Below are 18,086 nucleotides of genomic sequence, written 5' to 3' on the forward strand. Positions count from 1 at the left end.
CAATGATTCAGTGTCCTCGGACTTACCCTTCATGATGCTCTCTCATCAGGCTATCTAGCCAGAGCAACGGTTCTTATCAGGTTTGGACTTGAAGCGTAGAGGTCTTCCGACCTCCTGGTCAGCGGCTGATCGCTGAATCCGGTTGGCATGGTGAGATCACCTGGTCAGGAAAGACTGCGTTCCTCCGAATACGACACACCCTGCCCGGGCAGTGTTTGTCCTCCTGGCGGTGCTCTTTCGGTCTTCGCCCGACACCTCTACAGAGGATATGTCCTCCATAGGCCCACGAGGCTTTTCAGAGCCCATGCCGAGCTTAAAAAGATCTTGCAGGTGGACCTGGCAAGGGACGATGGCGAGTCCCTCGTCCTGATGGGAGTTGTCCGCTGTTCCCTCCCCTTGGGGACTGCTTTGGGACGTCCCATGGTTTCTGTGTCCCCCAATAAGGCGATAGAGAAAACAGGATTTTTAGTTGCTTACCGTAAAATCTGTTTCTCTGAGCCTTCATTGGGGGACACAGCTCCCTCCCAAGTTGAACAGCCTTTTACTGTATTATAGTGTTACAGTTTGAGTTTGTGTTTTCTGTGGTTTCTGTCTCATTCATAGATTGCTTCTCCTACTGCTTTCTTACTAACTGAACATCCTACTTCCTGTCGGAGGGGTGTACACTGCGGAGAAGGAGCTAACTTTTTTTCTGCATAGTGGCAGCCTCCTAGTGGCAGCAGCATACACCCATGGTTTCTGTGTCCCCCAATGAAGGCTCAGAGAAACAGATTTTACGGTAAGCAACTAAAAATCCTGTTTTTGTGGATCAACGTTTTCTGCAAAGGAACTGTAGCATTTTCTAATGACAACTATATATTTTTTTTTCACATATATTTAGAAAGAAATCGTGAAATCTTACAATTTTCATGCTGGTCTGTAAGACTCGTATTAATGTAATACTTATTTTGTAAAGATGACTACTCTGTTGTCATCTTTATTATAGAAAAGGCAACACTTAGATAACACAGAATCTACCTTTGATATCGGCGATATCACAGATCACCTCCTCCCCCTCCCTATACAATGTTCTCTGCACAGGTCACGGAGCATGCCTAGAAAACTTTCCTATAGAAGTCAGTTTGCGTGCCCAGGCAATTGCAGTTCGCTCCCTGTAGATGCCGTTGGACATATCTCTGAATGTGATGGCTGTCCCCATAATCATGGACAGAAAATAGAATAAAAAAAATTTACAATGGAAAAATAAAGTATATATTAAAATAAAACCTATGAAATAGGTGATAAATGCTAGCTCAGTGGGGGTGTAATCGCTGGGGCACCCACTGATTGCAGGAGGCCGCGGCTAGGAGGATGAATGGAGCGGCCGCCTAGCGTGCACGTTAACCCTCCACTCAGTCTATGGCACCTAGAATATGACCAAGTGTCATCTCTTTTCCTGATACATAAAAACAAAGAAGCCCTTATAGATATGGCTGAGGATCGTGCTGGGATACCTGAACAGCCTCCAAGGCACTGTCCCACCACACAGAGCCGACTGGTATACGGCCATTGTCCAGTAATGACCTTGTACTGGTGACCCTATTCTGATTTTCATCTATTTTAGTATGAAAACACACAAGCGAAACTATCGGAGCTGAAAATGACGTTCGAGAAAACAGAACAAGAAAAGCAAATGGTCGCTGAAGAGCTGAAGCAATGTAAAGAGAACCTAAAGCTGCTGCAGGAGAAGGGGAATAATGTAAGTGCCGCCTCCACCATGCCGCCTGCGGTCGCCCTGCACCGCGGCTTGTAGGACCGTACCAGACTCCTGACCGCCATTATTATTTTATTGTCTGTGCTGTGGTTTACAAAGCACGGGATGAAAATGACTTCACTTCCTGTCCATCATGCTTTACTTAATGTGCCGCAACGTCTGTTTCAGGGCTGCCATTATTTATTTTATTACATTGCTGCTTATTGTAGAACGGCTTTTCTATTTTTTATACATTCGGGGGGGGGGGTTTTTTAAGTTGCGTGGCCAGCTATTCTATGTAAACTGTGAATGTCATGACACTTTACCATCGTGCTGATACATGAGTCAGTCTAGGCGCTGGCTATCATTACTCACTGCACATAAATGCTCCTCGGGGGCGGGTTTTTTCCTAGGAGAACAAAAGGATTGAGTGTTGTAACTAAACATGTTCAAATTTTTTCTTTTTTTCTCTCTCGCAACATCATTTATCGGGGAGAGTTGGCGTGCCTCCATACACCCGGTCCCATTTGAAAACAGTGAGGTCTGTGTACTTTTCGGCAATGTACATGGTAGTATTATAGCGACTGAGTGACTATACATCTGTCATGTATAGTTACCCTACTTGGTGCCCTCTGTTACCTCCTGCGTTGACACCCCATTCCGGTCCGCATACTTCTGTGATGACCACCACAGTGACACATGAACCACAGCACATATAAGAGGTGGGACGTGATTCAGACTTACCAAATCGCTCCCTTTGCTGCTGCTTTGGCCATCTTGGATGCAGAGGGACCAGATCACTGATCTCTGAAGGCAAAAGGAAGTCACCGCGTAGGTTTATTATACATAAGATATGTGTGCTCACTTTTCACCACCAGGTTGGAGAGTCACTTTAAAAGGAATCTGTCAGCAGATTTTTGCTTTTTCATCAAAGAGCAGCATGATGTACGCAAAGAGAATCTGAATCCAGTGATGTACCACTTAGATTACTGGGTGCAGCCGTTCTGACACAATCAGAGCTTTTAAATTTAGCATGAAGTAGAGCTGAGAAAGATAGCCTCGCCCACACCAGGCTGTGTTTATACAATGTCCATAGACAGTGATGTGCTTATCACAGGAGGGGGCGTTGCCGGACTAATCCAGCAATGTTAATCTTAGTGATAAATCTTTCACAGTTGCTAAACAGCACACACTTTGACAAGTGACACATCCCTGAATTCTTTGTTTTGGCATCTTATCTCCTGCTGTCTTAAGATTACATGGCAATAACCTGCTAACAGATTCCCTTAAAGAACCGGTTTATATGAGCATATTATGGCCATGTGCTCCAGTTTGATGGTGAGTGATACATTATGATACATATGGAATATGTTCTGTATACATATAGGGGAAACTAAACAAGCCTGAACATAACTCATTTTTCTTTAATAGCAAAAATGAGTCCCGTTTGTGCAGATGGTAGTTTGTAGTGTGTGTGTCCTGTGGGACGTGCATGTGATGTAAAATGCACTGGATTGGTGAGCAATGCATGTGATGTTACTAGTTCTAGAGGGCAGGACACCACACTGCAGTCATTTCTGCTTGAGCACAACCCTAGTAGACTCTTACTTTTTTTTTTTTTTTTTTTTTTTGTTTGCATAGGTCATTCATGACTTTTCGTCCTCATTAGGAAAGATTGAAGTCATGGAGTGGTAGCTGTCATGCAGTTCTCTTGAAGTAATGGCACACGTGGACATTTCACACAAAGTTACACACTTAGCTTTTACATTGCAAATAAAACTTACTGGTACCTTAATAAGGTTATCCAGGAAGGGAATAGAGAAAAAAAATTCCTAAACAAAGTGTGGTCATAAATAAATTCAAAATACTTTTCATTCGGAAGTCATAATTGTTTTGTTTATGGAGGTAATCATTGTAGAAGTAAAGTGGTCACCACCTGTTTACATTTGCTTAAATTTGTCAATGGATTGTTTATCTATGTACAGCAGTGTGAGCAGCCTCTTCTTACCTCATCACCTGGTATCTCCAGTATCAGATCAGAAAGACATGGTGGACAGCAGTGTGAGCAGCCTCTCCTTACCCCAGCATCAATAGTTTCTCAGTATTAGATCAGATAGGGTAGACAGCAGTGTGAGCAGCCTCATCTTACCTCAGCACTCATGGTATCTCCAGTATTAGATCAGAAACACAGGGTGGACAGCAGTGTGAGCAGCATTTTCTTACCTCAGCACCCTGGTATCTTCAGTATTAGATCAGAAACGGTGGACAGCAGAGTGAGCAGCTTCCACTTAACTCAATACTATTGGTATCTCTAGGATTAGATCAGAAAGACAGGGTGGACAGCAGTATGAGAAAACTCTTCTAGTATGAGAAAACTTTTCTTACCTCAGCACCCTTGTTATCTCTAGTATTAGATCAGAGTACATGGTGGAAAGCAGTGTGAGCAGCCTCTTCTTACATCATCACCTGGTATCTCCAGTATTAGATCAGATAGACAGGATGGACAGCAGTGTGAGCAGCCTCTTCTTACCTCGGCACTGCAGGTATCTCCAGTATTAGATCAGATACACAGGGTGGACAGCAGTGTGAGCAGCCTCTTCTTACCTCAGCACCCAGTATCTCCAGTAATAGATCAGATACACAGGGTGGACAGCAGTGTGAGCAGCGTCTTACCTCAGCACCCGGTATCTCCAGTATTAGATCAGTTAGACAGTGTGTGGACAGCAGTGTGACGAGACTGTGTTCATTTTATTTCTACTGTAATCACCTCCCTAGACAAAGCTATTGGGATTTGCTAGTCTAAAGGTATTTAGAAAGTTATTTATGACATTTCAATATATTTTTCTATTCACGGAGAATCCCTTTAGCTTTATCGTTCAAAATCAAATAACATGTCGACAACTAGTCACTGCCTTCTAGTTCGATCCTCGGCAACTTCCAGACTGAGAAGTCCTGTAGTCACATTGTCACGTTTGCCACCGGTTTGTGATGTGAGCAGTGATTGTCACGTTGCTTTTTCACTGAATAACTGATGTTTGTGACTAAATCTGTCCACCATGTCTGTTCTAGCTGCACCAAATAAACGTGAAGACCGTTCCTAGGGTAAAAACGGAGGTGGAGAGTCGCATAGAAAAAACCTACAAGAGGTTATGGAAAGTGGGAGGCCGATGTCACAGCAAACACAAAAAGGAAATACCGTATTTTTCGGACCATAAGACCACACCCCAGGTTTAGACAGCAGAAAATTGGGAAAAAAAAAAAAAAATCCTATTACATAAAACTTCCCTGGTGCTGTAAAGTGGAGGGGTCATAATCTACACTAGTGCATTAAAATTGGTGACAAAGGATGTAACAGATCTATTGTTCGTTTTTCTCTTCGGTGTTTTTGTGCAAACTCAAAGCTCTGCTACATATATGCACATGTAGACAAGTACATATCTCTGCAACATATGCACATATAGGCACATACAAGTCTGCTACATATACACAGAAACACATACACACCGCTGCTGTATACGCACATATAGGCATACACACAGCTCTGCTATATAGGCATACATACAGCTCTGCTATATAAGCAGATATAGGCATACATTCAGCTCTACTATATAAGCACATATAGGCTTACACACAGCTCTGCTATATAAGCAGATATAGGCATACACACAGCTCTGCTATATAAGCACATATAGGCATACACACAGCTCTGCTATATCAGCAGATATAGGCATACATTCAGCTCTACTATATAAGCACATATAGGCATACACACAGCTCTGCTATATAGGCACCTATAGGCATACACACAGCTCTGCTATATAGGCACATATAGGCATACACACAGCTCTACTATATATGCACATATATGCATACACACAGCTCTGCTATATAAGCACATATATGCATACACACAGCTCTTCTATATAGGTGCACACACAGTCCAGCTACATAAGCACATGTAAGCATACACAGCTCTGCTATATAGGCACATATAGGCATACACATAGCTCTACTATATAGGCACATATAGGCATACACACAGCTCTGCTATATAGGCACATATAGGCATACACACAGCTCTGCTATATAGGTGCACACACAGTCCTGCTACATAAGCACATGTAGGCATACACAGCTCTGCTATATAGGCACATATGGGCATACACAGCTCTGCTACATAAGCACATATAGGCATACCCACAGCTCTGCTATATAGGTACATATAGACATACACAGCTCTTCTACATATGCAGTTACAGGCTCACAGCTCTGCTATATAGGCATACATAGCTCTGTTACATAGGGACATATAGGCATACCCACAGCTCTGCTATATAGGCACATATATGCATACACACAGCTCTGCTATATAAGCAGATATAGGCATACATTCAGCTCTACTATATAAGCACATATAGGCTTACACACAGCTCTGCTATATAAGCAGATATAGGCATACACACAGCTCTACTATATAAGCACATATAGGCATACACACAGCTCTGCTATATAGGCACATATAGGCATACACACAGCTCTGCTATATAGGCACATATAGGCATACACGCAGCTCTACTATATAGGCACATATATGCATACACACAGCTCTGCTATATAGGCACATATATGCATACACACAGCTCTTCTATATAGGTGCACACACAGTCCAGCTACATAAGCACATGTAAGCATACACAGCTCTGCTATATAGGCACATATAGGCATACACATAGCTCTACTATATAGGCACATATAGGCATACACACAGCTCTGCTATATAGGCACATATAGGCATACACACAGCTCTGCTATATAGGTGCACACACAGTCCTGCTACATAAGTACATGTAGGCATACACAGCTCTGCTATATAGGCACATATGGGCATACACAGCTCTGCTACATAAGCACATATAGGCATACCCACAGCTCTGCTATATAGGTACATATAGACATACACAGCTCTTCTACATATGCAGTTACAGGCTCACAGCTCTGCTATATAGGCATACATAGCTCTGTTACATAGGGACATATAGGCATACCCACAGCTCTGCTATATAGGCACATATATGCATACACACAGCTCTGCTATATAGGTGCACACACAGCTGTGCTATATAGGCACATATAGACATACACAGCTCTTCTACATATGCAGTTACAGGCTCTCACAGCTCTGCTATATAGGCATACACAGCTCTGTTACATAGGGACAAATATGCACACAGCTCTGCTACATACACACCTTTTAGTTCCTTTCATGACATGAATTACATGACTGGAAAGGTGCTGGAGTTAGTCAAGTGGAAGGTCCTTCATCTGCACGGGATGTGCAGTCTGTTCAGCGCCCGGTAGCTTCCTCTCCTGGTCTGCATTGATCAGTATTGGGCAGGAGGAGAGCCGTTCTCTCTGTGATCGGGAAGGACATGGTGTCTGCGTTCTCCATCATAGGAAGCTGCCTTCAGGCTGTAAGACGCGCATACTTTCTATCAAGAGTTTTTCTTGTTAAAAAAGTGTCTTATAGTCCGAAAAATACGGTATACTGATGATCCCAATGTACTGGCAGCTCTTTTTCTGGGCCATTTGCAAAACTTCAGACTGCGGGACGGGTTATTTTACTATTACTCCATGCTACTTTTAATAAGTTTTTTCCATTTACAGAGTTGACAGATCAGGTCAGAGATGATGTCGGTGATCATGGAAGTACAGATGTTTCCTTCTCTAACTTTCAACTTGGCTCAAGAAATCTCCAGTTGAGGGGCATAAGATGAGCAGTTTTGGGAAAAAAAACATTAGCATTACTACCCCTATTTTATTTTTTTCCCCCAAATTTGATCATCTCGTGCCAAGTGGAAAGGATAGAAAAGATGCCCACACACCCCAGCCAAAGACCATTACCTTGGCCTATCCCAGGGTGTTCTTTTTGGTGCCCTCCAGACTTTATCTTCTAGTCTGGTGAGATTCTGGATTACTGGTCCTTTCTGGAAATGAAAAAGCCCATGAGGAGCTTCAAGAACACATGCTGAAATTTCCTACCCATGATTTGCATTACTAATCTATGAGATGTTTTGAATCCAATGCTCGCAGGTAGCCGTTGATTGATCTGTGTCCGATCACGTTCTCTAGCTCTATATATTGATTGGAGCACCTGAGTGATTTTTAATATCCCTTACCTTCTTCAGCCTTCCGCGTTACTTCCCGTCCCAGCCGTATTCTTCGGCGTATTCGTGGCTATCCTGTTTTGGTGTTACGGCCTGTTGTGGTAGAGAAAGGTACACGCTGCTCTTGTCTGTCCTCCACTGTCCACCTACATGACCCATCTGTGTAACATTAGTGCATGGTCAGGTAGCAGGACACGCTGTCCCCGCCAGACTAACCCGGGATTTACTAACCATTAACATCTGTCTGTCTCTTCCTGTGTGTGCTAAACACTGACTTCTCCTTCAGTAACTTCATCGTGGTCTCCGTGCTGGAAATGAAGCGTTCAGAAAGGCGGCAGAAGCTGAGCGACTATAGCAAGTCGCAGAAATGGGATCCTACAGCAGTAAACGAGCCATTAAATCCAGATTTCCATATCCTGTTTATATATCTAAATCTTCAGTGAATGGGATATTGTTAGAATATATTGTCAATATGTCACTTAATAGAGATGAGCCAATCAGTTCACTGGACCCAGGTCAGTAGTTCGTGCAGCACGCTGGACGGGATCCCTGCGATCCACTTCCTACCTGCCGGAATCCTTGGCTCGTTTTATGATGAAATAGAAAAAAAATATGTTGCAATATGGCAAAAGGTAAAAGTTCATCTTTATTGATCCATCTCAATTAAAAAGAAGATACACACATTTCAGGCTAACACGTTTTGGTCTCCTGTAAATGTCCTTAATACTGATGAGTAGAGATGAGCAAATTTGTTCGGGTTCCCTCTTATTCGGCAAGCTATAACTGCTTCCTGGATTACACCAGCTGGTCGGCGCCGCAGCTGCTTGTGTCGCGGCTGTGCGACAGGCACAAATACCTGCATGGAGAGCCTGTGTGTTGGGCTCTCCATGCATGTGCTGTGACAGTGACACAGCCGCGACACATGCAGCTGCGGCGCCGATCAGCTGGTGTGATCCAGGAAGCCGCTATAGCTTGCCGAAAAAGAGGGAACCCAAACAAATACGCTCATCTCTAGTGATGAGCGAGCGTGCTCGGGTAAGGTGTTATCTGAGCATGCTCGAGTGTCTTCGGTGTGCTTGAAGAATGCGTTCAAGTCCCCCGCGGCTGCATGTCTCGCCGCTGTTTAACAGCCACAACACATGCAGGGATTGTCTGTTTAGTAGTCAATCCCTGCATTTGTTGTACCTGTCAAACAGCCGCGAGACATGCAGCCGTGGGGACACGAACATATTTTTCGAGCACGCCGAAGACACTCTGAAGTCATATAATTATGGTGTCTTGGGAGTCAGAAACGCGTCAGCTGCCAGTGTGCTTTTGATTTTTTTGATTTATTTTTTTTGATTTATTTTTTTTTAATTCCACTTCAGATTTTTATTCAGCACAGAGGAACTTTTTACTTTTCTTCTGTGATACAGGATTGCAACTTTTTTTTTTTTTTTTCGGTATATGATATGTTTACTCGACTATTCCGGCCTGGAGATTACCGAGCATCATTGAAAGGAGGACGATTTGCATTTTTTTTTCTTTGCGGTGGTGAGTCAATACTCTACTTTTTTGATACATGCTCCTATTTTGATTAGTCGGCCTGGAGTATCATCCACAACAGGCTGGCTAATCAAAAGAGGAGCTGTGGATGCTGGTAAGTATTAGGTGGTTCCCAGGGCGGCCACGAAATATTGGACCTGGGTCCTGCGAATCGCTTCGCCCATCGCTATCATTTCTACTATAAGGCGGATTTGCTGCGGCTTTTAAATGCCGATTTTTGCAGCGTAATCCAAGGGGAAACGTTCCACATGAAGAATTCTGCAGATTTCTAACCTTCATTCTCTTATGTATTTTTTTTTGTTTTAATCCCTGCATTCATTACTTTTAATGTAGCAGGGGTGAAATTCACAGAATAATTTAAGTCGAGATTATTATGGACTTATTCTCAAAGATCCGAATTTGTTATTTTTCTCCGGCTTTGATTCCTTTCTGAATGCTTTATCTTTTATACATTTCTTTAACTTGAAATCATCATGGCATTTTTTTTCCTGAGTTCCTTCGTATGTTCTAATAACTCTCAGTAATAGAATAACACAATGTGATATACCCAGCCATGTGACGTGTTAATATCCTGCTTTTTTTTTTTTACAGATCGCAGTTTACATTGGGGGGATAGAGGGTTATTCTGTCCATAAGAGAAGTCTTCCTTTATAAACATGTTGGGGGGTTTTTCACCTCTCCATTCATCCTGTGGACGAAATTCCCAGTTCTGGAGATAGATACTTGTCCACACCTGTCAGACACCTTTATGGCGCATGCAATAATGTGCGGAAACCCATTAAAACTAAGCAATAATAGCAGTGCTGCATGCATTTGGTTTCATAGCATGCTGCATAATGCTTTGTTCTTTCCATCAAATGTCCCCCAAACCGTTTCGAAGACATGACACTAGTGGTGTAAGCAATCTTAAAAGCTGAATGTTCTCATCTTACTGATTCCGCCACTTTCCCCACTTTTGTCATGTACGGTACTGTATCTTCATCAGATGACCATACCGGTTCCACCAGTAATGGCGGCGTTTCTGTGGCTTGCAAAGTTTCAGAAAGCGTTACATCCCAGACCACCCCCAGTGAAGGACTTCTCTCCTTGTTCTTTAGGACCAGCCCTTTGTCATCAACGTCTTCCTGCAAAAATCATCATTGTGTCATTCATTTCTCATCTACATCATCCCTCCCAGTCACTTGCTATACTATAGTTTGGGCTGTGAGTCATTACTATCTGAGATGTAGGAGTATTGGACTTTATGTAGGGCATGGGAAGGCAGCAATAAGCCCTGCATCTCTTTAGAAAAGGGGTTAAAGGGAATCTGTAAGCTGTGTAATTGGAGAGCAGCGTATTGTAGAGGCAGAGACGCTGATTCCATCGATGTATCACTCACTGGGCAGCTCGGTGCGGTTTTGATACAATCACTGTTTTCTCTGCTGTAGATATAGCAGTCCTCAGAAGGCTGAGCTCTGTATAACTCCGCCCACAGCCATAATTGGCAGCTTCCTGTTTACATTATCAGCAAGCTGCCAATCCGTGTTGGGGGCGGGGTTTCACAGATTAACCTGACTGCTCTGTAGGTGACACCTAGTCCGCGAGAGATAATCTCCTGCTGATAAAACACTGAAATCAGTGTCTCTTGCTCTATATCATACTGCTCTCTGATTAAATAGAAAAGAAACTGCTGCCTGAATCCTTTTAATATAAGTATGTGGATAAAAATAGAGTTGAGCGACTTTGGTCAGATCGGGTTTCGTGAAACAAAATTTGTTTCAGATGAAACTGGTCCGACTAGGGCAAAAAAAAGTCAGTTTCGTTCGAAACCCGACTCCAATGCAAGTCAATGGGGATGAAAAGTCTGCATTGAGCGGATGACATTCACCCACTCAATGCCGACTTTTATTCCCCATTGACTTGCATTGGGGTCGGGTTTCGAACGAAACTGACTTTTTTTTGCCCTAGTCGGACCAGTTTCATCTGAAACAAATTTTGTTACACGAAACCCGATCCGACCAAAGTCGCTCAACTCTAGATAAAAACGGATATTTAGTTTCCAGACATAACAAAGCAAAAGGTAATGAAGACGTATTTCCCGTTAAAGGATATTAACACAGTCTTCTTCCCGCAGAGACAGTGGCCTTGGATGACCGGGATAGCGGTGTTGGTTGCTGTGACTGCCGTGATGCTGTACCCCGGCCTCAGAGGCGCACCATGAGACCGCTTATCAAGCCATGTACCGTCCTCCATCGAAGCCGGCAAACGCTCATATTTGGAGAACACAAAACTGATCCTTACTCTTCCTTTTTACCTCTTAAAAACAACAAACTAAAAAACACAGACTCACAAATCTCTGAAAGAGATCCTCCGTAGTAGGGCAATTGCTTTAAAACTGTAATATATATATATGTATTTGTCCAACAGGGGAATAAACACATGACGTTATCCTACAGGAGGCGAAACTTTGCTTGCGACATTCATGTGATTTTTAAAGTCTAGTTTGGTGGTATTGGAAATACTGTTATGGCCTCCTGCAGGCTTCTTGGTACCAAATTATTTATGATGTTTTGGGTTTGTGGATGTTTTACTGTAGAATCTTATTGTAAAGAATGAAAGACTGTATTTTTATTATTTTTTTTTTTTTTGCCATAAAAGACATACACTTCCAGTATAGCATTGATAAGCTGATCGAATTTGCCCACTTTCTTCCCCACATCGCAGAGCTGGTCCCGGTCTACCCACTGCACCCTTGATCACTAGTGATGAGCGACCGTGCTGGGATAAGGTGTTATCTGAGCATGCTTGGGTGATAACAGAGTGTCTTCGGCGTGCTCGAAAAATATGTTAGCGTCCCAGCGGCTGCATGTCTCGCATGTGTTGCGCCTGTCGAGCAGCTGCGGGGACTCAAACATAGTTTTTGGGCACGCTGAAGCCACTCGGTTAGCACCGGAGCATGCTCCGATAACGCCTTATCCAAGCACGGTCACTCCTCACTAGTAATCACACAATGGCAGTCATCATGTATGAGAATATGAAGGCGGTACAAACTACGGGGATGCACAAAATACTTTGGACCACTATTGCAGCCGATAGAATTCTTTCTTGGTTCCCCCTATCCAAAATAAGAACAAAACCAGTAGAATAATGAAACCTAGATACTATACAATCCTCAAGCCCCACCTGACTCCTGGGATTCGTCTGGTCCTGGAAATATTGTTTCTCCTAACCAAACCTGTGTGGTGGTGTAAGGAGACAGGCGAGCCGTCCCTTTAAGAAAATGTTCGCTAGACCCTAATGGGACATAGTGACTATTAGCTGTTTATACTTGAAGGAAACTAAAAAGCAAAACCATTTCAGATAAAGCTAAAAATACAAATATTTTTATTACTGTCTGCATTGATGGTTAAGTGGGTAAAATAATGTCTTTTGCTTCTGATGCACAAAAGTATAGTCCTAAGGCAAGGAGCAATGAAAACGGACAGCTGTTCACTATTGGCTACCGATATACTGCTGTATACTCAGCACTGAAAAAGTGTTGTGTGCACAGTACAGGGAAACCTGACATTGTTTACACCCCCAGAACCAGTGGACCACTGGGTATAGGGAGGGGGAGTAGGAGCTGCTGAGTTCCAGGAAACCCAGTCAGCTCTGCTGTGCTGCAAAGAGGCTGAATTTACCCTGTAACTGGGGCTAATATACCAGCCCCAGTTAACAGGGGAAATCAGATTTTTTGAAAAAAAGGATTTGAATGTTAAAATGCTTCCCCCAAAAGTCTTTCATGACCTAAAGGAGGGCACAATGTGTAAAATAAAGTAAAAGCAGAGCAAAATTGAAAAAAAAAAAATTGCTGCTAATCCTAATCATTATTATTAGCCATGCCGCATCAAAGAGAAGAAAGGGTCCGATATATAAAAATAATGGAAATGGGAAAGGGAACTAGATTTAAAATGTATGTTAGTAGTCCTAACAAAAATAAAATGTTAACAGATTTCTTTAATTTTTCAGCCATAAAAAGAAAAATTTGCATGTGGAAATCGCAAAAATTAGGCCCCATCTATCACGAAAAAGGTGCTGCAAAAATCATTTGAATATTCAAACCAGAAAGAAATACAGTGGAGAGTTGTGAACCTCGTGCGAAAAAGATCTGAAATGTGCCTGGTTAGGAACGGGAGAAAATGGCCTAGTGTTGTAGCTTGTACGGGATGAAAGGTGTCATTAATGTTACCTAATGGGCCATGTCCACCTTTACATTTTACTATGAAAACGTGTTGCTTTGGTGGTCCTACTGAACTTTGGGATTATTTTTGTGCAGAAAAATCTGTTGATCTCGTGATCTTGCCATGCAGTGTATGAAACGCCCGCCTGAAGCCTCAACTCTTGTGCTGCCTGTGACCCCCCCCCCCCCCCCGGTATGTAATGCGCTGCTGGTAGAGTGGAAGGGAAGAGCCATGTGATCCAGTTTTGACGAGCCGTGACGATAATCAGATATGCGGGACTCGCGGATGACCTGTAAATGCTTCATTCATCTGGATTGTCTGTGATTTTGTTTTTTATTTTTTTTTTGGAAACCAGGGCTAAATTTCCTCACCTGATCAAAGCTGTAGCACTGGATTCATCGGGGGCCAAAACTGATTGAAACCTGTGCACATAGTATCCATATGTAAAGGCTGTGTTCTCCATTATCGTGAATCTACGTATCCCAATCATGTAAGATACTTTTTTAATGTTTTTGTTTTTTTTTTTATGTGTACTTCTCTTCTTGCGGACAACGTCAGACTTGGGGGGGGCCCCCCCATCTCAACGCGGGATTCACAACTCAAGAAATTCCCATTTTACCCCTAGGATTTCTGTACAGATCTGATAGTGATTATTGAATTAAAAATATTCTGCCGTCTCCCATTATCCCCCCCCCCCCCCCCCCACACACACACACACACACACACGCTTTTGTAGTGACTCAACCCCCCCACCCCGACGCGTTCTTGCATATTTTCATGCCACATCACTACACCTTTACCTTGTAAATGCCTGGGATGATGGCACATCCAGTGTGCACTGTGTACATAGTATCAGCGTAATATGAGGATGAAAGGTTTTCTGGCCTTTATTTTAATGGGTTTGGGGGTCTACCGTTCCCTGGTAAGTGGGTTTCCGATGGTCTGAGAGCTTCCTTGGTGGATATTTTTTTGAAGAAATAAAATCAAAAACATGAACCTATTTTTTTTCCATTCTAATAAATTCTAGTATATGAAAACTCTTTTCAATCATTGGTGGTTGTTCGCTGCATGGGTTCGCATTAATGCAATCATCGCCGGTCGTTACCACTTATATGGTGCTGTAATCATCAGCTGTCCGGTGCCAGTTTTAAAAAAGGGTCTGTCAATAGAAAACGACTGTTCAAACCAAGCACATCATCACCCAAACAATTCAGAGCACCTACTTGTTTTCTTTCTCGCTCCACCTCCTCTACCCTGATCGACTTCTCTACAGGAATCCGAGCTAGGTGAAGAAGGTCTCAGGTTGCCTGTGCTTGGTTTGAACAGTCCTTTTCTGCTGACAGTCTCCCTTTTCTATATGAAGCTTATTTGTTGCTGATGGCTACAGCTTCTGACTCCATGCACTGTGGTATCGGACAAGGCTTTATATGTTCATGTGTGTTTGCTAGATAGTACGCTGCCTTCAGATCTATCGTGAGCTGTATTGCCGGACGTTCATAGACAAAACCATAGGAATATATAGGATAATACGTCTAACGACGTCCGCCGTAGTTTCCTTCTCGTGAGATTTTTTTGTTTTCGGACTGGCGCGCGCGCTCACACAACATGCCTTTCTCATGAACTGTCCGCCACCGAGAGTCGCCCCAACCACAACCCTCGTATGCCAGTGGTACCCGGTACCTCTTGTATATAGGTTATTGCAAATATTGTTCTGAAACGCTAAAAAGAAAAAGGTTCAGAATGAAAGTTTTTTAAAGTAAATAATTTGTTTTAAATCTATTTTGTAAAGATATAAAAGGTTCCATAGAATCTCTGGAGCACAGATTAAACTATTTGCACTAACAATTGTGATGTGCATGATTTAATAAATAATTTTACTCTGGAATTTCCACGTGGGGAGTTTATTTTGTTAATGTGGATGTGAGAGTTTGTGTGGAAGTGTGAGAGGTGCCCCTAATGGAAACGCATCAATATGCTATTTTAAAGCTGGCGTGGTTATAGCGAATGTTCTGTGTTTTATTAATATATTTATATTTTATTATATTATATGTTAATATATTTATCAATATTATATTAATATTTGTTATAGTAAAATATCAATATATTATGAATATATTAATACATATATTTTATTATATTAACATGTTAATATTTTAATTATATTAACAATATATTTTATTATATTTATTAATATATATGTTAATATAATATAAATAAAAATATAAATACATTAAATATAATAAAGTATAATTCATTAAATGAATGCATATATTAATATAATATATCAATAATAAATCTAATATGAATAAATTAATAGATATTTTAATGTGATAAAATATAAAGATACAGTACAGACCAAAAGTTTGGACACACCTTCTCATTCAAAGAGTTTTTATTTTCATGACTATGAAAATTGTAGATTCACTCTGAAGGCATCAAAACTATAAATTACATGTGGAATTATATAATTAACAAAAAAGTGTGAAACAACTGAAAATACTGTATCTTATATTCTAGGTTCTTCAAAGTAGCCACCTTTTGCTTTGATTACTGCTTTGCACTCTCTTGGCATTCTCTTGATGAGCTTCAAGAGGTAGTCACTGGAAATGGTCTTCCAACAGTCTTGAAGGAGTTCCCAGAGATGCTTAGCACTTGTTGGCACCCCATCACTCTCCTTCTTGGTCAAATTGCCCTTACACAGCCTGGAGGTGTGTTTGGGATCGTTGTCCTGTTGAAAATAAATGATGGTCCAACTAAACGCAAACCGGATGGAATAGCATGCCGCTGCAAGATGCTGTGGTAGCCATGCTGGTTCAGTATGCCTTCAATTTTGAATAAATCCCCAACAGTGTCACCAGCAAAGCACCCCCACACCATCACACCTCCTCCTCCATGCTTCACGGTGGGAACCAGGCATGTAGAGTCAATCCGTTCACCTTTTCTGCGTCGCACAAAGACATGGTGGTTGGAACCAAAGATCTCAGATTTGGACTCATCAGACCAAAGCACAGATGTCCACTGGTCTAATGTCCATTCCTTGTGTTCTCTAGCCCAAACAAGTCTCTTCTGCTTGTTGCCTGTCCTTAGTAGTGGTTTCCTAGCAGCTATTTTACCATGAAGGCCTACTGCACAAAGTCTCCTCTTAACAGTTGTTGTAGAGATGTGTCTGCTGCTACAACTCTGTGGCATTGACCTGGTCTCTAATCTGAGCTACTGTTAACCTGCGATTTCTGAGGCTGGTGACTCGGATGCACTTATCCTCCGCAGCAGAGGTGACTCTTGGTCTTCCTTTCCTGGGGTGGTCCTCATGTGAGCCAGTTTCTTTGTAGTGCTTGATGGTTTTTGCCACTGAACTTGGGGACACTTTCAAAGTTTTCCCAATTTTTCGGACTGACTGACCCTAATTTCTTAAAGTAATGATGGCCACTCGTTTTTCTTTACTTAGCTGCTTTTTTCTTGCCATAATACAAATTCTAACAGTCTATTCAGTAGGACTAGTACACATAGGGATAAGAAGAATTTACTACACAGTATCAGTACCATATAAAACCATCGGGAAGAGAGAAATCCCCACAATGATAAAGCACCAATATGGCATAGGCAGGAAAGAGCTTGTCACCAATAGGATAACATAGTAAAGAAATCACCAGGCTAATAATTACCTTAGACCGATCATGCAGAGATAAATGGTCCTGTGCAGGAATCCCCGCTCCCCTGCCTATGCCATATTGGTGCTTTATCATTGTGGGGATTTCTCCCTTCCCGATGGTTTTATATGGTACTGATACTGTGTCTCACGTCTGCAATTATACAAGGTGTTTGTACCTTAAATTCTAATACACAGAGTAAGACATATGGTTATATATTATAAACGTCGGAGATGCCCTATAACGACAAGGCTAGATTGTTTTTTTGTTTGGGAGAGCTATAATATTGGATTTTTGTCATTTATTATGCAGGGATATTATGATTATTCATAGAAGAATATTTGTCTGTATTTATGGCCTGTGCATTTTCCCCGTTGGGGTATGTTATTGGCTAAGTATTATGTAGTCTGCAATTTTTTATGAAAATTGGTGTATTTGATATTTAATAAAATAATATTTCTATTAATATGGTTAGCTGGTTCGCTTCTTTTTGGGATAATTAGTAAATTCTTCTTATCCCTATGTGTACTATTGTGTCTGAAGTGCCAAAATTAGTTGTAAGGACAGTTTAGTGTCTTATTCAGTAGGACTAGCAGCTGTGTATCCACCAGACTTCTGCACAACACAACTGATGGTCCCAACCCCATTTATAAGGCAAGAAATCCCACTTATTAAACCTGACAGGGCACACCTGTGAAGTGAAAACCATTTCTGGTGACTACCTCTAGAAGCTCATCAAGAGAATGCCAAGAGTGTGCAAAGCAGTAATCAAAGAAAAAGGTGGCTACTTTGAAGAACC

At 41.9% G+C, this 18,086-nt stretch overlaps 1 protein-coding gene across 5 annotated transcripts in view; it reads left to right on the top strand.

Annotated features, from left to right (window-relative positions):
* The window catches only part of SLMAP (sarcolemma associated protein), a 129,147-nt gene extending 113,622 nt beyond the window's left edge, over positions 1-15,525 (top strand). For 3 of the 5 annotated variants that reach the window (XM_073563925.1, XM_073563923.1, XM_073563926.1), the window contains 2 exons: positions 1,604-1,738; positions 11,555-15,525. In XM_073563925.1, coding sequence (XP_073420026.1) covers positions 1,604-1,738; positions 11,555-11,641 — 222 coding nt within the window. In that variant the 3' untranslated portion in view covers positions 11,642-15,525. Of the gene's footprint in view, positions 1-1,603; positions 1,739-7,917; positions 8,008-11,554 lie in introns of all 5 variants that reach the window. The other 2 variants (XM_073563927.1, XM_073563924.1) reach the window with 1 other exon arrangement.
* The last annotated feature ends 2,561 nt before the right edge of the window (positions 15,526-18,086 follow it).

Source organism: Dendrobates tinctorius, unplaced genomic scaffold, assembly GCF_039654945.1.
Source record: "Dendrobates tinctorius isolate UK_male_01 unplaced genomic scaffold, ASM3965494v1 ptg000406l, whole genome shotgun sequence".
In the NCBI taxonomy this organism is placed as follows: Eukaryota; Metazoa; Chordata; class Amphibia; order Anura; family Dendrobatidae; genus Dendrobates; species Dendrobates tinctorius.